Source organism: Aspergillus japonicus (assembly GCF_003184785.1).
Source record: "Aspergillus japonicus CBS 114.51 unplaced genomic scaffold BO86scaffold_17, whole genome shotgun sequence".
Classification (NCBI taxonomy): domain Eukaryota; kingdom Fungi; phylum Ascomycota; class Eurotiomycetes; order Eurotiales; family Aspergillaceae; genus Aspergillus; species Aspergillus japonicus.
In genome coordinates this window covers 262,641-278,910 of record NW_020291654.1, presented here as the reverse complement: position 1 = coordinate 278,910, position 16,270 = coordinate 262,641, and the positions used below count along the sequence as shown (strand labels likewise).

At 52.0% G+C, this 16,270-nt stretch overlaps 4 protein-coding genes across 4 annotated transcripts; 1 reads left to right on the top strand and 3 right to left on the bottom strand.

The window, feature by feature from the left end:
* Positions 1 to 570: 570 nt before the first annotated feature.
* Positions 571 to 3,235, bottom strand: BO86DRAFT_409026 (AFG1 family ATPase). The gene is made up of 4 exons (XM_025674387.1): positions 2,517 to 3,235; positions 1,990 to 2,449; positions 1,403 to 1,919; positions 571 to 1,299 (listed from the first exon to the last, which is right to left on the bottom strand). The coding sequence occupies exons 1-4, from the start codon at positions 2,902 to 2,904 to the stop codon at positions 913 to 915; spliced, it is 1,752 nt and encodes a 583-aa protein (XP_025528799.1). The 5' UTR covers positions 2,905 to 3,235; the 3' UTR covers positions 571 to 912.
* Positions 3,236 to 3,474: 239 nt separating this feature from the next.
* On the bottom strand, positions 3,475 to 6,388 carry BO86DRAFT_388407 (phosphatidylinositol-3-phosphate-binding protein BEM1). The gene is made up of 4 exons (XM_025671848.1): positions 6,371 to 6,388; positions 5,908 to 6,027; positions 4,800 to 5,561; positions 3,475 to 4,740 (listed from the first exon to the last, which is right to left on the bottom strand). The coding sequence occupies exons 1-4, from the start codon at positions 6,374 to 6,376 to the stop codon at positions 3,823 to 3,825; spliced, it is 1,806 nt and encodes a 601-aa protein (XP_025528798.1). The 5' UTR covers positions 6,377 to 6,388; the 3' UTR covers positions 3,475 to 3,822.
* Positions 6,389 to 10,894: 4,506 nt separating this feature from the next.
* On the bottom strand, positions 10,895 to 13,340 carry BO86DRAFT_447485 (SAC3/GANP domain protein). Its single transcript, XM_025676590.1, has 3 exons — positions 12,924 to 13,340; positions 11,603 to 12,872; positions 10,895 to 11,551 (listed from the first exon to the last, which is right to left on the bottom strand). Exons 1-3 carry the CDS (start codon positions 12,997 to 12,999, stop codon positions 11,335 to 11,337), a joined length of 1,563 nt encoding a protein of 520 aa, XP_025528797.1. The 5' UTR covers positions 13,000 to 13,340; the 3' UTR covers positions 10,895 to 11,334.
* A 178-nt stretch (positions 13,341 to 13,518) lies between these two features.
* BO86DRAFT_336703 (ESCRT-II subunit protein VPS36) lies at positions 13,519 to 15,716 on the top strand. Its single transcript, XM_025668921.1, has 3 exons — positions 13,519 to 13,716; positions 13,820 to 13,955; positions 14,005 to 15,716. Exons 1-3 carry the CDS (start codon positions 13,616 to 13,618, stop codon positions 15,637 to 15,639), a joined length of 1,872 nt encoding a protein of 623 aa, XP_025528796.1. The 5' UTR covers positions 13,519 to 13,615; the 3' UTR covers positions 15,640 to 15,716.
* The last annotated feature ends 554 nt before the right edge of the window (positions 15,717 to 16,270 follow it).

Here is a 16,270-nt window from a genome sequence, read left to right as displayed (position 1 = left end):
ATTCTGCTATGCGTACATGCAGGTACTTAGGTAGACCGGGTAGAGTCTTAGACTACACAAATTCGCTGTACGATCTAGTCGTTTCTAGTTCTTCGGGGGGGTGTTGTTTTCCCGAGGAAGAGGATGGGGATGACGTCATTGGAATTGGCATACCGGTACGGCGTAGTCAGAGAGGTATGTGATATGAGCGCATGAGCAGATACACATTCATTGCTTTTCCATTGGCTTACAAGATGTACGTCCGTAGCTGAGGACTTTTGATATGGATGTCGGGTTGTTCAATCTCTAGTAGTACAGTGCAGTACAGTAGCTACCAAAAAATGGTGGGTGAGTATAGCACCAGGCCAGGGATAGATACTTTGTACTTCATATAGTACTTATCGTAACTCAGTACCTTTGGGGGAAAACAAGACAAGGGAGCAGCTGGCAGGCACCGCGTGATCGACAGTATACTACTGTAGTACCTTATAATGTTCGAATGGAACCGCCCAATTGCGTGTCCAGGATTGCAAATGCCGTAGCATTGTGCCTAAGGCATGAGTACTACTGAGTAGGTCGGGATCTAAGAGCATGCATTCTATTCTGTACACCAGCTAAGAACCATGGCATCACACATACACATGATGCAAGCAGACAGTCAGCTCCTTAGTCATGGACCAATTCTATCATCGAGGACTCAGTATATCCCATCCCACCTCTCTCAGCCCATCTATCGTGTTCTACCGACCACACCCCATCTTGTACCATCCGCGATACCCGAAATACCCGCCTTATCCATCCCCAGAAATCTACTCAGTGTAAGAATCTAGACCATCTCGACACCTCATCTCCCTCCAACCACCGCACCACAACCACTACCTCAACCTCAACCTCCCTAGGAACTCACCCTCAAACCTCCATGGCGAAGAATATCTACATATTATCCTCCGCCCAATGCCCCCTCCCCTTCAAAAACGCCTCCCGCTCCTTCGCCTTCTCCTTGGCATCAGCAGCAGCATCACCACCATCGTTGACTCCCCCAACCGAAGAGGCCAACCCCCGCTCCACCCACTGCTTACTCCCCATCTCGGCGAGACGGCTCAGGGCGCGCGCAAAGGCGAAGCGCTCCTCGTCGCCCGAGAAGATCGAGGTGGTCTTGAGGGCCTGCATGGACAGGCCGAGGTCGTCCATCATCATGCGCATGGCGTCGGAGAGGTCGGAGTGGTCGTCGCCGGATTGGTCGGAGAGAGTGGTGCGGACGTCGGACTCGGAGAGGAAGAGGTTGGTGAGCGGGGTGGCGGTGGTGAGGACGAGTTTGGCCTTTATCCGTGCAATCAGTCTTGAGTATGGAGGTTGTAGAAGAGGGCGAGGGGAAGGGGACGGAAGGGGAAAGGATGCTAAGCTGGGAATGTAGGCTACTCACCCGACTCTCGTACACCGCATCGATGAACGTGATGAACCGTCGCGCCAGATCCCGCTGGTTCAGGTTCATGCCCGGCACATCCGTGATGATGAACGCCTCGTAGTTGCGCACCAGCTCCAGGTAGTCGGCCGCGCCCGTGGCGGACCCGATCAGCTGCTGGAACGAGAAGCGCGCCGCCTTGCCGCTGGCCTGCGGCACCGCGATCTTGCGGCCCCAGACCTCCTGGGTGGTCGCGTGCGGCGGGTCGTGCGTGAAGTCGCCCAGGTACTCGAACCACTTCTGCGCGTGGGCGTCGGCCGCCGGGCCCAGCGGGTGGTGGTAGACGGCCGCCGGCGGGCGCGGGATCTTGCGGTAGTCCGTCGGCGAGTTGAGGTTGATCACCTGCAGCGCGGTCTTGAGGAGGTTGATGCACGGGATGAAGGAGTCGCGCTGGATGCCGTTCTTGTAGAGGTCGTCCGGGTGGCGGTTGGAGGTGGTGACGAGCACGACGCCGTGCGCCATGAGGTGTTCGAGGAGTCTTATAGTAGTTGTTTAGTATTCCGAGGTGCCACGGAAATAACGTGCAGATCGGTGGGTGGGCGTCTCACCTCCGCAAAATCATCGCGTCCGCCACGTCGGTACACTGGAACTCATCAAAGCACAACACGCTCGACCGCGCCGCAATGTCCGCCGCCACGATCGGGAGCCCGTCGAAGTCATGGCCGTACTTCATCTTCACCACGTGCATGCGCTTGTGCACGTCCTGCATGAAGTTGTGGAAGTGGATGCGGTTCTTCGCCCGGATGTTGTCCGGCAGCGTCTCGAAGAACAGGTCCATCAGCATCGTCTTGCCGCACCCGACGTCGCCGTACATGTACAGGCCCTTGGGCAGGGACTCGGAGATCGTCAGCTCCGACTTCGCGCTGTCGCTGCTGCGCCCGAAGAGCGAGCCGAAGAACGAGGACGACTTGGGTTTGGGGTCGAGGGATTCTGGGCTCGGGTGTACTACCGTAGGCGGGTGGTAGGAGGTCAGGTGTTCGTAGAGATCTTGGAGTTTCTCGATGATTTCTGGTTCGGGGTAATGAAGCTCGAGTTGGCAATATGCTTCACACCCGGAAGGAAGAGGACCACTTACGTCGCTGATAAGGATCATCCCGCAACCGACCCTCCTGCACTCTCACATCATACTCGGCCAACGGACCCCCGCGCAGCCCAGCTGCACCCGGGGAGGTAGAAGAAGAGGCTTCGCCCTTCTCCTGAACCGCCGTCGCGAATCTCCGCGCATACTGGCCCTGGACCCGTCTCAGGTCAACAGGGCCAGACCCCCCACAAACCCGCACGTTCGTCGACGGACGCACAGCCCGGGAGTCATGATGCAAGCCCCGACGCGTGTCGCGAGGACATGCTCGACGGACTCCTCCGCCTTCCCGGGGAGCAGGTGCGGCACGACGCAGGACAGAGCCCCGGGCCCGCAATGCGCTGGGCAAGTAGTCCGCGCAGATTTTCGCAGACGAGCCGCTCATGGGTGCAAGAACTGTAAGCGAAATCAAGAAGAAGGAAAAGAAAGAAAGTCTCAAAGGCGCTTCGTAGCGATCGTCAAGCGCATGTAAGCAGTGCAAAACTGGTGGAAAGCGCTTCTTCGCTCCGTTTCGACCGAGGTTGCCCGGTCGGTAAATAATCGGCGGAGAGGGACAAAAAGCGGGGACGAAAGGATCGCAGTCGGAACAGTGGACGGAGGATTCGGGACACGCGATAGGAGACAAGTCGTGAGGGGAGCGATATGTACAGTACAGTCCACTTCGAGAGTCGTGCCAATATACAGAAAAGAGAGACAAGATCTAGCGCAAAATTGAGAAGTATGACCAACACGGGCATGGATTCCCACGCAAAGCCAAGGGGATGGACCTCGTTCCGATGCTCGTCATGTGATCCGGTTCTCGGCAACTGATCCGATGCTGACGTAAGTATTCCCGCGGAGACGGAAATTGTCCCGTGGTTGATTGGCTGGGCTTCTACACTGCCAACACTACTAAGCCCGAGGTAAATGGTTGGCACTCTAAACAGTGGTACATCAGTATAAAAATGAAGTAGGCATCCACCTACAGTCGCTGAAAATTATATGCAGGAGAGGGCTTATGTACACGGAACAATCAACGCACGCAGAACAGGGTATGGAGGACACAATCAGCCATGGCCTGGTAGACAAAGGAAAATTCAAAGAGGGTACATGATGGCATAAACGTTTCAGACATGTCATTTTTGTCATCGTATCAACCTCGTGACTCAGAACAACAACACTCGCTCAGAGGCTGATGACCAGGGACAGAAAGAGAAGGACACCATAACACCAGTACACCCGCAACTGAGCATGTTAGGGGCGAGGACAAACAGAAAGAAAAGATCAGACAGGTCTATAAAAGATAAGTGGAGAATCACCGCTTCTATGCAATTCCGACGTATAGTGTGAGTTTGGAGTTTCGTGAGATCGCCGTGTCAAGGTCGGCGTCATTGGCCAAGTCGACATACGTGCCGGATGGCTCATCCTTATACTGGACGACGATTTCGTCTTGAATCTTCAGACGGTCAATCAGCTTCTCCTTCAACTGCTGGAGGCTGATATCACTGGGGACCCGGATGGCGATCAAGTCATCCTGGAAAAACACTTTAACCTTCATAGCGCCGCTGCTTGAGGTGGTAGAAACCTGGGTAATCGAACTAGGTTGGCGGTTCATGGGAGGGGGGTTGCCGTTGCCCAGAGACAGCGACGGCTGCCCGCGTTGATGAGAGTTGCGATCAGTGTGCACGGCGATCGGAGCTTGCGAGGACTGCCGCGAGACGCTGCGCGAGGGCTCGTGCGTCGACGAATGGTGCGAGCCACCCGAGAACCGTGCGTCCTCGCCAAATGCGCTCGGATCAATCTCAAAATCCCCAGCGCGGGGTGCGAATAATTGGCGGACCAGTTGGCAGCGGGAGATGTGAGGAGGCATGGCCAGCAATTTCTTGATGTATTCATCCAAATTCTGACGACGGCCGTTGGAGATCGCATCCGTAACGTGTGTGACAGGCCCCGGCATATAAGGTAACGTGCGCGGCTTCCCACGGTTACCCGCTTCTTCCTCGAACTGGGTCAAGAGGGCGATCTGGAAATCGTAGAAGTCGTGGTAGTAGCGAGACAACTCCCAGCAACGGCCGTCCTCCATCTTAGCCTCGATGATATACCAGTATTTGTCATTGTCGAAGCAGTAACGAGGAATAGAGGCAGCGATAGGCGCCATGAGAGGTTGATGGTAGCTTTGTTGGGACTGATGGGAAGCTTGTTGCACCAGTGAACTTTTGCTTGCGTTACGGTTGTGGTAGGCCTTTCCCCGCACCAGGTTAGCGATCTACTCTCCATGGATGCGCAACGACTCAAACTCACCGACATGTGGCCGTTTTGGCTCATTTGGCTCGTGCTTTGGCGACCAATAGACATCCGATCCACTCCAGACGTGACCGACTGCATTGAAGAGGAGCCATTGCTCTCGATTTTGCCCAGGGTGATACTGCTATTCTTGTACTCGGCCGTCATCTTCTTCCATTCCTCTACCTTGGGCACGCCGGCGCGCCTGACGGCTTCCAACGGATCGGTTACCGCCTGACCGGTTTGCATGTCGCGCAACTCGATGAAAGAGACCGGGATCAGACCTGGCCCTCCCAGGCGACCGATGGGCTTAGCGACAAACCATTCCGGATTCGACTGGGCAATCACGATGATGGCCTCGCCGGCCTTCGCGTCCAGTTCATCTGGTCGCTCGGCCTGGAAGTCGTACTGAACGATGCCGTAGACCATGGGGCTTGAGCCCTTCCCTAACGCTGACATCCTGAGCTGCGACGAGGATCGGGGCGGGCTGTGAACGAAATCGGAGGCGGGGAACGCGGCGCGATCTGAGAAACCGGAGTCGTGCGGCTCTTTCTTTTTAAGGAAGTCGACGGAGCCGACGCTATCTCTCTCGTTCTTACCGATAACTTCGAAGAAGGACACGGGAACCAACCCCCTGGCACTAGGGATGAGGGGATTGCACGCTTCGTACCAATCCTGGTCGTCCTCCCTGCTGATAACGTGAAAGAAGTCTCCCTTGCTGAACGCAAGCTCCTGTGTGTTCCCGGGCTCCGGTTGGTAATCGAAGAGCGCTTTGATAACCTATGCGCAAAACAGGGATGTCGAGTTAACAGCTGTTTGCGAGCAAATGATTTGTCCGTCTTGACGCCGGCGACCCAAGGGCGGATGCGAAGAAAAACTAATCTCACACCCCACAAACAGAAGCGATCGGGATCAAGTAGTCATGGAAGGAAGAAATAGGACGAAGGAGGGGTACAAAAGGGGGGGTAAAAGTGATTAAGTTATGTAAAAGAGTTAAAATAGTGACAAAGCATAAAAAGAGGGAAAAGAACAAGAATGGGATGTGGAGACATGGGCAACTTGAAGATTGGGGGGGAGTGGGAAAGTGGAACGGGTAAGGTGCAGCAGCCAAACCAGACATACGTACCTTCTTCGGCGGGAGGATGGCGATGGCGGACTTGGGCGTGATAGAAAGATGGTGATGGTGATGGTGATGGTGATGATGGGATTTGGGATCTTTCTCCCCTTTCAGTGAGCGTCGAATGGCCTAGAGGATGATGCGGAGAGCAGTGTTAGATTAGATCAAAAGGATGTGGTAGATCAACTGAGAGAATGAATGAATGCGTGTATGGGTGATGGTGGAAAAGAAATCGCCTCAAAAGTGGAGGGCAAGACAGGAGACGGATCTCGAGGACGGGCAGAAAGAGAAACCGCAATCGCAAACAACCCAGCCCAGCCCAGCCAGCCCAAAGTCGGTCGTTGTTGCTAGTAATTATTTTTGGTCTCGGAACAAGAACAAGCGACAATCGAGATAAACGAGGGGCGGGAAACGAGGGGCGTTAAAGCTGGATCGGATCCAGTTTGCAAGTTTCAGCAATTTCGAAACATACCTTCATTCTTGTTTCGGCAAGTCGGCCTGGCCTGTCTTAAGTTGACTTGCGCCCCGACAGATGTTTGAGATGTCACCGTCTGTGTGCAATCTATCTATCAATCAATCGATCGATAGTAGTGAGAGTATAATATAATATAAGGCTTGGGACCAGGACAAGAAGTTCATTCACTTTTTCAAAGAACCCCGGGTCATCAGCCACCGCACGGGAGAAAAGGGAAGGGAGGACAGGCAGGCCAGGCAGGCGGATTCAGGCAATGAAAGACTTGTACAAAGAAGAACTCGGATGGAGGCAACACCCCTTTAGGAAGAACCGTAGAAGGCCTATGGAAGGAATGGAATCAAGAGGAAAGGATAAAAAAATAAAGTTTTATGAACAATGAAAAGAGAAAAAAAAAAGAATGTTGTTCAGAGTGAGAGAAAGACGTCCGGTTGAGCAAAATGATGAAGGGAAAGGAGGGGCGGCAGTTGAAGAGTACTGATAATAAATCAGATGGAAGTGTCCGAGTACTAATAGGTAATAATAGTAATGAACTGCGCGCACCCTGTCGAGGGTTGACTCGAGTGACAGAATGGATGGACTGGATGGGCAGATAGGGAGTGTTTCTTGCCCTCCTATTTTGCTTTTTCTGTTGCGATTTTTTTTCCCTGTCTTCCCTTGCCTTTACTCACTGGGTCTTTTTTTTAGTCGTCCCAGAATTAACCACGGGTGAGTCTGTAACGTGGATTGGAGGGAGGGAGGGGAGAGGTGGAGGAGGAGAAGTTCTGGATTGCGACAACGCAAGAAGAAAGTGGCCCGCTTTTCCTTTGAAAGGGCCCCGCCCCTGAAGATGTCGATGTTGATAAGTTGCTGGACAATGGAGGGGATCCACGCGCAGACCGGCCCTGCGCCAGCGATGTGTACGGTCCCGTCTTATTCTTTTCCTCCTTGCGACAGTGATGACAGCTAGAAGGATGAACGAAGTTGCAGATGGGTTGATGAGAGGAGAGGCAAGAAGTCTGTCTGCCTGGATGGCTGGATGGCTGGCTGGCTGGATGTTTGGCTGGTGGCTTGAGACCCAGTGGATGGGAAGATGGCCGTTGATCGATAAACTGTGGGGAGGAAACAGTGTGGACTGACTAACTCACTGATGGACTGACTGATGGGACGGACTCAAAGGACAAGAAGGTTCAGAGGAGAGAAGAACGAACTGCTTGCTGGTAATGTTGGTGGTGGTGGTGGTTCAAACTGTGGCGGGAAAACTCCAGCTACCCCAAACCCGGTTGATTGGGTGTTCCCCCCAGCCCTGTGGTCGCAAGGATAAAAAACTTAGAAGTAGGGTGTGGCAAGAAGGTCTGTTAAGCAGTTGGGTCTGTCTGTCATCATGCGATAGCCGTTATGATGATGGGAACTCGTCTCGGATAACTGTGGGTGCCGCCGATGATCGCGGGTCTCTTGTTTTACTCGTACTGGAGTGATCTATGAGTATATGTAGTTGATGTGCAAAAACACCGTATGGAGTACTCTCGTGGTCGACTTACATCAGCAGAAGAGAAATGACGACAGTCTTCAGTTTTAATCAGTTCCCATGTGGTTGATGGTTGATAGGACAAGTGATATATGTATCTCAACAGAAGAACCTAGCAGGCTACTAAATCATCCTTACAACAAATGTACTGAGTAGGATGTGTGTGTGCCTCACTGCCTAAAGGCGCTCACCTCAAACCTGCGAAGCTCAGCTGCTGACCCCCGACGGTCCTTCAATTTAGATCTTCTCACCAGTGGATGCTACTCCCCGGCCCTGCTGCATGGATGTATGCCCTATTCTAATGCCTACCGGCCCTTGACTTGACTTTATTTTTGCTTTTTGCTTTTTGACTTTTTGACTTTTTATTTTTCTGTTTTTTCTATCCTTGAACAGAGGGAAAAAAAAAGGAACCCCCTTCACCTTACAACCCCCCTTTCACTTTCTCTGCAGTGTGATCAACAAACCCTTCCCCCCCCCCCCCCCCCCCTGGACGGAGGTTGGGCACATCACCACACCGCACCAGTGCCGAAAAGGAAGATAATCCGTAGTGGGATTGGATACCAACCAGCTCGCTAGAAAGATGGAAAATAGAAGCACAAATCTTTTCCCCCGGGAAACTAACCAGAGCCGAAGGTACTAGAATTGTTCCCAAGGACAGCCAGTCCGTACTTTTCTCTCCCACGTTGTGTGTACCAGACTTTTGGCTTATCGGGGAACGAATCTGATAATATTAATTGGGCACTCCCGCCCGGGAATTGCAGTGGAGTGCGTTCGTCGGTCGGAGGTGGTCTGTGGGCAGGCTGTGGGCTGTGGGTTAACTTGTGTGGCACTGGGGTTGCTGCGTGCGGGTGTGGCCTCGGCAGCTGTGAAGGTGTGACTTGACTCTGCTTGACTCGGCCACAGTCCACAATCCAACAATCCAACAATCTCAACATCACTAACCTCAGCATGAAATCATCCTACCCTAAAGCATAGGATATAATAGCAGCAAGCATAGTATCTAATGTTTCTCCCGAAGAGCACCCCGACACACGGCAAAGATCTACCTCGAATTCTGGTTATCAGCCCAGGAATTCATGGGTAGAGAGCCGGGAGGGGCTTGCGACCATTCCTCGGTTGACTCTTCTGGCCGATACAAGTGAGTGAGCGGAGTGAGCTCAGACGGGGAAAAGAACAGACGACTCCCCAAGAAGCTGAGCAAAAAAATGCTTAAACTCTTGCCTTGCCATCCACGGACCCCCAGAAACTCTGTTTTTCGCCCATTTCCAGCCAGCTCAAGAGAAAAAAAAAATGGTGCAGAGTGAATCAAGCTTGTTTTGCCGGACAACTTACCCGGTCCGAGATAGAATGAATATTGGGTTAGTTCGTAATTGCAAGTGTACTTACTGTACAGTACCGCACTGTAAGTAGTTCCAACTCCACTCGCTATCTCGTACCGCCCGGGGGGTTGTGATACTTTACTTTTACTGTTTTGTCTTATAATTTGGAAACTTGAGATATCGCCATGTGGCGGTTTATACCTGAAACAAAACAATTGCTTGGCTCTCGTTCTCCTTTCTGATATATCGCTTTCAAAAGTGCAAAGGAACCAGTTTAACTCTCTGTGAAGAAAAGTAGTCCTTGAAGTGGGCTTCCGTCGACGAACACTCGGCACCGCCGATTTCTGCAAGCCTGCAGAACCGCTGCAGACGCCCTTGCAGATTGACGGGTTTGTTGCAGCAAATCGACAGCACTAATGTACGCAGTCGATTTGGTGGGACGCCTTGATTCTAAATCGCATCTAGGTCTATTGCAAAGCCGAGCGTAGCTTTTCAGGCAATATGTAAGGTTCACATCGATTATATTCTCATAGAAAAGAGGTTAGTCTTACGGAGTGTTGCCTATCTATAGTTCCCACCCTCGACGGGCCTAGAACGAAGCTATTGATTGCATCAACATGTGTACGTACAGGCTGATGGGTTACCTGCCACAGTAGCCAACAAGCATAGCTACTAGGTAGATAAGCTTCGAGGAGTCGACATGGCTGTGGATCTAGATGCCACCAGCTAGTCAGGCAATCAACCAACCAACCACTTTACAATATTTTCCTTTGCGCTTGACAGCCTCGATCCCATGACAAACAAGGTAGCAAGCTATAGCAGCACCACTATCCCCTACCAGCACCGCTTCACTTACCATCAGCACAATTACAACTGCATACATATACGCGTATCTACCTGCCCCCGAAAAACACCCATCTCTCTCCGCACCAGAATCCCCATCCACAAAAGCAACTCTACACCACCCAGAGAAGCCGAAACAATTCACCCGAAAGCCCTGAAATCCCAAACACCAATGACATCAAGCGTGCATAACAACGTGGAGCGTATCGAGATCAGACCGATCACATTTGACAGTTTCGGCAGATAAAGCAGCGGACCCCAAGTACTGCATGCTCACTGTGCCAGTGGAGATCAAGCTGATATGTCACATCAATGACGTCTGACTATCGATCGCATTGGGTGGAGCGGGGTAAGCTGCTGTGTTTCATACATACCTACTCATAGTGTCTCGCGTGCTTGGTGCTTGGTGTCTTATACTCAGGTTGAATCCGCGGGGGGAGGGGTGAGCTACACACACAGTCATGTCCAGGAAAAGAGGGGGGGTACTGTTGGTAATGAGAAAGAAAACAACCAGTGCAGTGCAAGTGACAAGAGATAGCAGACCGTAGTGCGCTGGGGGAAAGGGAAGGACCCGGTCTAGACCTTGATGCTGATTATCGGGGGATGCATCAGAAAATACTGCGGCACTGTACACTCGACTCAGGACCCAGATCCCGCAAGATGGGGATCCTCCTCCCAGATTGAAGGCCCTTCCTTGTTTTCATTCCGTCATAAGGGGTTTACTTGGCCATCACCGTCAAAGATTCAGCTGACAAGAGTGTAACGTATAGAGAATGATACGGGAAATCACTCCCGAATCCCGGATTGAGGATCCCTCGGATGGAGGTTATAGATAATCGCGCAAATTGAGACGCCCGGCCAAGACATGTCCAGCCCCATTGCTCGCCCTAATTCTACTTCCGCACCCGGGAAAATGCCCACAAAAAACCCTCGTATTCGATTGCACTACCGAGATTTATCGAACTAAAGGTTAGAAGTACTGTTTTGCCTCATCCCACTCCAACTCATAAAGAAATCGCAGCTCAACCAACGCTTCCCGGAGTCGAAATGGGTATAGATCTCCTCACTCCGACGAAAAGTCAATATCCAGACGCCTGCGATGCCGATTAAAAGGTATTTTGGTGTGCCGCAAGAAAAGAGCAAAGGGGATACGACGGGGTAAAACGATATGAAAACATGACGCCAAACATCATGACGGTAGAAAGAAAATTGATATGTCGAGGGTAGGCAAGAGTATCCAGAAGGTGATGTAGAATGAAAATGTGCAGAATGGCTTGAAAGAAACAGAGATAAACTTAGATCTGGCCCTTGATGTCGACGATCCGATGAGCATCGGCCTTGGCAGCCTCAAAAAGCTGGCCGGCCCTGGGCCCCGTCACGAGTCTCACAGACCCCTCCTTCTCCTGAAGCAGATCCTCAGCGGAATGATCCAGAATGAAGCGTGCACTCTGCTCATCGGACTCGAAACCAAGTTCTTCGGTGATAAATCGGATTTTTACGTCGGGTTTGTATCTGATCTCGAGGTTAGCAGGTGAATCAAGCCGGCGAATAGGTACCACTCACGCTTTACAGATTGCCGCCAAGGCAGACAATCGCTCGCGATCCACAAACATGTCCATGAGATAAGCTCCCATGTTCGGGGTATCGAGGTACAACTGGAAAAATCGGTGGTAGTTTCCGAGAGCAAGGGCAGAGCGTACATCCAAGGCATGTTTCACAGCAGGATCCCGTTTGTCTGCTGGGGTTAGATCGGCTAAAGCATCGTTCATGGCCGTCCAATTGCGAGTATGAATGAAGTAGAGGATACGATATGCTCGAAATTCGGTGGGATGCCCGCCAAGCTGCTGTGCATACAGTGCGCGAAGCTGAGTCTGACACTGATTATACTCACCAAGGTCCCCCCTCTCTAATGCGATTCGGGCATGAATCTCGTAGACGCTGACAGTAAATTCGTTCTTAATATGCTGCACTGTCAGATCTTGCCGCAACGACTTAAACTGGTCACAGATATATGTATAGTTGTTGTCTTTCTTCCACTTCTTCTTCAGCACGTCCAAGGTCTTATGCAGAACATGCAATGGCCGCACGGTCTCCGGCTTCGGTGCGGCAGTCAGGCGGAAATAGTTCTTTTCCAACTCCTGGCAAGTTCCGACAACAGGGCCGGCGTTCGCAGCAGGGACGGGTGAGGTGCCGCGAGACGACGCGGAGGAACCATTAGAGGCCTGGGGCTCTTCGAAACGTTTCCTCCGCATTTCCAGATTGGCTTTAGACTTACTAGTATTTTTCAAATCTATTCTTTGGCGCTTATCAGTTGAGGCATAGGTGACTCGATCTTCAAAAGCATTGTGATTGTTAGTCTTCCGCCAAGGGGGATAGCCGTTCGCATCCCCTTGGTACTCAACCGACTTCCTCTTCTTCGACACGTCTTCCAGCCCGTTGCTATTGGATTTCTTGGGTGAAAGTGTGCCGAAGGTGCCCCAAGTCGATACGCTAGGGCTAGCTAATATCTTGTTTCGATCATTTTGAACCATGACCTGAGGCAGAGGCAAGTTGGTCCAATCGATCTTATCGAGCATGTTATTCTCGGCCGCCTCGGTGATGACGGCTCGCAGTTTGGTTTCCATCTCGCCTCGCTCGACTCCAGCGAGCCGGTTTTCAGGTGCAAAACTGCGTTGTACGTACAATCGAACCGGTTCTGGCCACTCTACTCGTTGTTTGCGGGGGGCGGTTTCCGTGGATGTTTGGTGCGACGAAGCCGGTGTTGGGCCCGAGATCGTTGTTTTTGCAGTGGTAATACTACGGCGTGCTTGAACAGGGGTATAGGCAGGGGTTGCTATCCTCTTAGTTAGAAATGATGGAGTGAGTGAACGAGGAGTACACATACCATGACTGGAGTACAGAGAAGCCGTGACGGTAGGAGCTGCCGCCGTGGCACGCCAAGGTGGGATACCGGAACTCATATTTGACACAGGTTTAAGCGAGGGCCAACAAGGGATATAGGGGAAGCGAAGGATGAAAGGCAAGAAAAAGAAGTATGAGCTACGAGTGAGTTGATTTCGATATTATAGGAGACAGGTCAAAACATCGTTCCTACACAGACAAAGCAAAGACGACAGTATCAGGAGAAAGACGGATGTTTGCCGCCACAAATCCACAGAAGGGACGAAGTCTCGAAGTTGTCTGTGGGGGGTGGGTTTTGATAAAAGACGAAGCGTTTTCACAAAAAAAGAGGGGAAGGAGAACTGGAAGGGGATCGAGGGAGGAAAGAGGAGTGAGAGAGGACAAGTCAAGTCAAGTCAAGTCAAGCTGCTTACCGCTCAGTTTCCACTTCATGCGGTGGCGGAGATTTTCCCTTGGCGCCAGTGGATGATGTCGCTTGCCGTAGTCCGTTGGTTCAATGTCACTGATTACGTTAGCAGCCTTGCCGGCGATCTAAACCTACCGATAACGAAGAGGGAGAGACACCATCGTCATCCTCCAAACAATCGAACATATCTCTCAATTAATCTTCAAACAAGAAAGATTTTGCTCTCTTCACAGCTCGACCGGTGAAGAGATGCTGTTTGGTTTGACTAGATGTTCTTCAAGCCTTTGGATTTAACCACCGCACTTCGACCTGCACTTTTGCCCGATGAAACCTTATTATTTGTCCAGGATGCGGTGGGGTTGTACGAAGGGTAAGTAGCCAGCGCTTCCTTTGAACAGGTTAGAGTGGATGCCTGCGAATCCGTGTCTCTTGTGTCTAACTCTCAAGGGATGGTAATGTTGTGGCCATGGTAGGAAATACAAAATTCCCAACTACCAGAATGGACATGCATACTTGACCTCGCACCGGGTGTGCTATGTCGCGCTCGAGGAGCCACGGAAGTACTCTGTTGCCATCGATCTGAAAGAGGTTGATAGGGCGGAGTATCAGGTATGGCTCACCTGGAGTGGTACTCTGTTCAATTGTTGATTCAATTCAGGCAGGCTTCCTGAAATCGTCACCGAAGATCACATTGTATCCCAAGCCGCCAAAGAGCTCCCTCAGCAAATCGAAGAGCGCTGGCGCGAGCCCATCTCGGGGGCAGTCACCGGGCCTTCTGGCCCCTGGACCTCAGATTCAGCCTGTCACTCCCAAGGCCATCAATGCGACTTGGGTTTGTCCGATTTGCTCGTTTTCTAATCCCGTGCCTTCGAGCTTCGACCCCTCTACAGCCACAGCGTCGACACCAATCCCACCTTGTTTAGCTTGTGGCATTAAACCGCCCTTAGCTACAATTCTAAAAGCCGTGATCACTGCCACAGCCAGCCGAGATGGTCCTCTAACCCAAACTAATCCGACTTTGTCCGGGCTTGGAGACGCAGCTCCAGTCAACGGCTCTCGGAGCTTATCGTCCCCGGACAACGCTCAGGTGTCATGTCCACGTTGCACATTTGTGAATCACCCGTCTCTCGCCGAATGTGAGATCTGTGGTGCTTCCCTGGCAGCGGCGGTGGGTGCTTTCAAGTCTACCGAGATGGATTCGTATCGCGCAGAATCGCCAGCACCCGTTTTCAGCCATAATAGCATTAAGAGCACGGAGATTACTGACTGTATGAAATTGTCTTTCCGGGCGGGTGGTATACAGATCTTTCATGAGAGATTGAAAGGCGCTTTGATCCAGAGAAAATGGTTGCTTTATGATGCCCCACCCGTGCCGCAGCAGCCGTCGCAATCGAACGCGATCGCTTCTCCGGGCTTAACAGTGGCTTCACCTGCGGAAGGGAGTGTGCCATCACCATCCCGGTCTCCTGGAGTGGGCATTGCAGGCCTCGAACAGCGAGGTCTCCAGGCCCGCAAGAACAATGAATTTGTCATTGGAAATGCGTTTGAGGACTTAGAGGCACTGATGGCATCTGCCAAGCAGGTTATGGCGCTTGCTGCGTCTATGCGACAGACGGGCATGACCAATGGCGATCTCTCAGGGGAAGCGAATGCAGTCCTTCTAGAGTCTGCAGAAACGATGGGGATGGTGACGACCAAGGATATGCTTGGTAGTGGCGCTGGGAGCTTGTACATCTCAGAACTCTCCCGGAATCTGGCCGAGTATTTGACCGACGACCGCAAGGGCTTGCTCAACAAAGAAGGCGGCATCATAAGCCTTATTGACCTCTGGGCGATATTCAACCGGTCTCGGAACGGCGTTGAGCTCGTCAGCCCCTCCGATTTCCAAAAGGCAGCGGAGCTATGGGAGACACTTAGACTGCCGGTGCGCCTACGCCAATTCAAAAGTGGCTTGCTTGTTGTTCAGAGGTGGGACTGGAGTGACGAGGAGACACTCCGAAAGATACAGACCTGGATGACAGAGCTCCGACAGGTGCTTCCAACGGAACCAGTTGCCTGGGACTGGCGTATGTTTGGACGTGCCGTCACAGCCCAGGAGGCAGCACAGCGATTCGGATGGAGTGTCGGTGTTGCAGCGGAGGAGTTAGAAATGGCCGAGGACAAGGGAGTCCTCTGCCGGGAGGAGGGCATTGAAGGATTACGATTCTGGGCCAACTTTCTGTCTGACACCTCCATTGTCGGTGATTTGGGGCTGTCAGGGATAGTTCTAGACGATGTCAATAGGTGTATCTAAGCAGTAATATTATAGAGAACATTGGCGTTGACAGATAGCAGACATGTGTGTGTCCGTGGAAATTGGGACAAAGGGACATAGAGATAGTTAAACCATTATTTGAGTATCATCTCAAGCACATACGTACTTGATTTTCTAGGACGGTCGATGACCTACTCTTTCCGTTTTAGTGCTCACCCTTCGCCGCTTTTTGCTCACTGAGTAGATCTGAGCACGCTCCGAGCACGTTCTGAGCAGCCTGAGGCGATCACTGAGCACGGCGTGAGCGGGAGACTTGAGTGCATTGAGCGAGTAACCTCAATAACTTGCACCCCAACAAATCATCACCCTCCCTTGCCCGCTTCTCCACTCGCAGTCCACCCGCTCTTGCCCGCCACGCTCCCCTGAAGCCCAGCACTACCATTAGGTCTCTTTCCCCAGTAGGAAACTGCTGTGGTTACCATTTTCCACCGCCATAGCAAATGCTTTGGTTTGGGTTTCCTCCGGCGACAGACCACACAAAGCCCAGAAGTTCATGGGAGGAGCTCCAGTCATCTCAAGAATCAATTGAAGGGATCCTCGGAACGGCGAACTGCGCTAGCCAATCAAGACATCTCTGACTTTTAATTGTGAATAAATACTGGGTAGAGCG